The sequence below is a fragment of the Rhinopithecus bieti genome, unplaced genomic scaffold (assembly GCF_001698545.2).
Source record: "Rhinopithecus bieti isolate Rb0 unplaced genomic scaffold, ASM169854v2 scaffold_19722, whole genome shotgun sequence".
In the NCBI taxonomy this organism is placed as follows: domain Eukaryota; kingdom Metazoa; phylum Chordata; class Mammalia; order Primates; family Cercopithecidae; genus Rhinopithecus; species Rhinopithecus bieti.
This window is the reverse complement of record NW_016809905.1, coordinates 971,532-975,816: the sequence shown is the minus strand read 5'-3', so window position 1 is coordinate 975,816 and position 4,285 is coordinate 971,532. Positions and strand designations below refer to the sequence as shown.

The following is a 4,285-nucleotide window of genomic DNA, read 5'->3' as shown; positions in this document are numbered from 1 at the left end:
GCCCAGGCTGGAGTGCAGTGGCACGATCTCGGCTCACTGCAACCTCCGTCTCCCAGATTCAAACAATTCTCCTGCCTCAGCCTCCCGAGTAGCTAAGATTACAGGCGTGCGCCAGCATGCCCGGCTAATTTTTATATTTTTGGTAGAGATGGGGTTTCACCATGATGGCCAGGCTGGTCTCGAACTCCTGACCTCAAGTGATCTGCCTGCCTCAGCCTCCCAAAGTGCTGGGAATACAGGTGTGGGCCACCACGCATGGCACCAGAAGCTTTTTTTCTCTTTTTTTTCTTTTCTGAGACAGAGTCTCACTCTGTCGCCCAGGCTGGAGTGCAGTGGTGCAATCCCAGCTCACTGCAAGCTCCGCCTCCCGGGTTCACACCATTCCCCTGCCTCAGCCTCCCGAATAGCTGGGACTACAGGTGCCTGCCACCACGCCCAGCTAATTTTTGTATTTTTTAGTAGAGATGGGGTTTCACCGTGTTAGCCAGGATGGTCTTGATCTCCTGACCTCATGATCTACCTGCCTTGGTCTCCCAAAGTGCTGGGATTACAGGCATGAGCCACTGTGCCCGGCCAGCACCAGAAGCTGTTTCTAAGCAGGAACTACATTTCTGAGACTGCAATGACACGCCTTTCCAGTCCACTTTCCCACTATTCCCTTCAAGGCACCTAATACTCCAGGTAAGTGGGGTTTCTTTTCAAGCCCCCAATAAACTAATTATTATTTTAGGTTTATCCTAAGGCTACTCATGGCCTTTTCTTATCTGAAGGTCAACCTTTTTTTGAGACAGGGTCTCGCTCTCACCCAGGCTGGAATGCAGTGGTGAGATCATGGCTCACTGTAGCCTCAACCTCCCGGGCTCAAGTGATCCTCCCACCTCAGCCTCACAAGTAGTTGGGACTACAGGCACACATAACCATGCCTGGCTAACTTATTATTATTATATATATATATTTTTTGAGACAAAGTCTCGCTTGTCATCAAGGCTGGAATGTAGTGGCACCATCTCGACTCACTGCAACCTCTAACTCCAGAGTTCAAGCCATTCTCATGCCTCAGCATCCCGAATAGCTGGGACTACAGGCACACACCACCATGCCCCACTAATTTTTTGTATTTTAGTAGAGACAGGGTTTCATCATGTTGCCTAGGCTGGTCTCGAACTCCTGAGCTCAGGCAATCCACCCACCTTGGCCTCCCAAAGTGCTACGATTACAGGCATGAGCCACTATGTCCAGCCAAATTTTTTATTATTTGCAGAGACAGGGTCTCCCCATGTTGCCCAGACTGGTCTTGAAGTCTTGGGCTCAAGCGGTCCTCCTTAGTCTCCCAAGTGTTAGCATGCACCCAGTCCAACACTTTCCTAACAAAAATTCTACATATTTATACATAAACCTATTTGTTTTCCAAGACCCAGTTAATTAATTACTTTGACATTTGCTGAATGATTTACACATGCCAGGCACAGGGCTAAGCATCAAGGATATAAAGACTATCAAGATGTAGCCCCTGATCACGAGGAACGCAGTCTATGAAGAGGCAGAAACTACACATTGGTCCATAGCTTCAAGAGGGTAGGGAGAATGCTTCTGTATTTTTGTAAGCCAAGTAGCTGGCTATGGACAAAATCTGTAGCCACTTGCCTATCCCCACTATCCATTCTTCCCTTCTACAACTGGTAGAACCCTTAATTTTTCACAAGGCCATGTCATCTAGAACAGAAGTCTTCATTTCTAGCCTTCTCTCCAGCTAGCTCTGGCCATATAGCTAAGTTTTAGCCACACAGATTTAAGTGATAGTGATTTATGCAACTTCCAGGAAGCCTCTTCTTGGTTTTTTGAGACAGAGTCTAGCTCTGTCACCCAGGCTGGAGTACAGTGGTGTGATCTCAGCTCACGGCAACCTCTGCCTCCTGGGTACAAGCGATTCTCCTGCGTCACCCTCCTGAGTATCTGCACCACCACGCATGTTTAATTTTTGTATTTTTAGTAGAGACAGGGTTTCACCATTTTGCCCAGACTGGTCTTTAACTCCTGACCTCAAGTGATGCACCTGCCTCGGCCTCTCAAAGTGCTGGGATTACACGCATTAGCCATTGCACCCAGCCAGGAAGCACCCTGAAGAGGTATAGCCTTTCCTCTTTTTCCGTTTTCCGGCTGGCTGGAATGAGGCTCTCATGACTCAAGCTGGAGCAGCCACTTGGGCCTGCGGACTGAGGCCAAAGGCAGCAGAGCCCCAGGATAGAAAGAAGCCTGGCCCTGACACCACAGAGTATGGCACTAGCCCTGGACCACCTACTTCTGGGCTTGAACACAATAATGAGTTAAGCCAACATTTGTTTAAGGCAGAGGGTTGACAGCTTTTTCTGTAAAGGGCTGGATAGTAAATATTTAGGCTTTGAGGGCCATATGGTCTCTGCCACAACCACTTAACACTGCTGTTGTAGGATGAAAGCAGCTGCAGATGATATGTAAATGAAAGAGTATCACCCTGCTCCTATAAAACATCATGGACGTTAACATCTGAATTTCAACTAATTTTCACATCACAAACTATTATGCTGTTTGTTGAGCCCTGGCTTAAACTGATACATTTTGATTTTTTTTTTTGCCTCCCCAACCCCACAGTTGGCCTCAATAATTTGTTTCTTTAATAAATCGAACCTATATCTTCTATACTTAACTGAAAACTAGGGCAACATCAGGCAAACAGTAGGCACCCAGAAAATGCTTGTGAAATGAACATGCAGTGATACACACTGTTTACACCATAAACAGTGGAACTTGTTGGAACACAAAGGACAGACATTTCATCCTGATAGGAAGCACTGGAGGAGGTTTGCTGAAAAAGACACACTATAGCTGCATCCTGAAGAAATGGGTATTAGCCACAGCAGAAAAAAGGTGGCAAGTATTGATAGGGAACTGACGGAAGTCCATGCAGAAAGAGCAATATGTACAAATGCCCTGAGGGAAAGGACAGGATGTCTGAAGGTAATCCTAATGACTAGAACTCAGGATATGTGGGGTGGAGCCTTGCCCATGGGGAGGAGTTACCAAGCCCCCTAAGGTATCTGGACTATGCTGAAAGCAATGAAGATCCAGTAAAGGATTTTAAGCTGAGGACTGATATTTGCCATTTTTCAAAAATCACTTTCACAACAGTGTAGACAGATTGGAGGAAGACATGACAGGGGACAGGGAGGTCAGCCCAAACACCATCTTTGCCATGGGGAGGGTCCTCATCTTTCTGGTTTGAATGAACAATTTTTGCTTCTGTGTTCCCTAAGCCTTTGTTTGTGTTGTACTTTCCATAATACTATCACAGAAAATAATGTTTTCTACCTGTTTTCATGTCTGTCTCTTTTAAACTACATGCTTCTTGAAAACAAAAACTATGATGTATTTATCTTTGCATGCATGTCCCCAGTGCATTTAGCATAGGAATTTGCTCAAAAATAACTGTTACTGAAAATACACATCTGATTCTAGGTGATCTGGGAACATATCAGATCCAGAGCCAAAATTAAAGTAGCTAAATTTAAGGAACAGTTTATGACTGTAAAGGTAAAAAAGACCATGCCACAAACTGCTGCACAAGTGGGTGGGGCTGTCATATCAGCACTCTTCCCACTGAGGCTTGAGAGGAACTCCTGGCAGCAGCTCCAGTGTGCAAGAACCTTACCGGCATGGGGATCTTAGAGAGTTCTTTTCCAATGCAGTTCTTCATGATGCTCCATAAATTGAGGCTATAGTTTGGCTTGTATGGTATTCTGGTTCTTTTTTCCTTTTTGGTCTCCTCCAGCTGATGCTTGTACTGAGAGAAAAAACAAAGCCATTCAACCACCCACAAAGAACAGAAAACCTGGTATTTATAACCTTCCCTTCCCCGTGCTAAAAAAAGAAAAAAAAAAATCCTTGGGAATCACAACCCACGTCCCTCACCTCTGACAACTCCCATATAAGAGTTACCTGTTCATCAAGGCTGATGTCACTGCTGGCTCCACTGATATTGCTGCCAGTACGTCTGTACAGATGGGAAACACAGGAGGATGAGAACAAAAACCAGAACTAGAGTCTGGTCCTGGACATTTCTTTACAAAGCAGAATGCCAAGTATACTGTATAAACTTATTGATGGGTGATCAAATGATGACATTTAGAATAGGAATGAATGTAAATATCTCTGGAGAATTTGTTTATGTAAAAAAGCTGACACTTTTTCACTTAAAAAGGGCCCATTCTACAAACAGATCTTGAGACAACAAAAAAAAAAAAAAAAAAAA

At 44.8% G+C, this 4,285-nt stretch overlaps 1 protein-coding gene across 1 annotated transcript in view; it reads right to left on the bottom strand.

The window, feature by feature from the left end:
- The window catches only part of OSBP (oxysterol binding protein), a 44,019-nt gene that overhangs the window by 23,090 nt on the left and 16,644 nt on the right, over positions 1-4,285 (bottom strand). Inside the window, exons 7-8 of the mRNA XM_017890813.1 lie at positions 3,973-4,027; positions 3,686-3,817 (exon numbers count right to left, since the gene is read on the bottom strand). Coding sequence (XP_017746302.1) covers positions 3,686-3,817; positions 3,973-4,027 — 187 coding nt within the window. The remainder of the gene's footprint in view (positions 1-3,685; positions 3,818-3,972; positions 4,028-4,285) is intronic.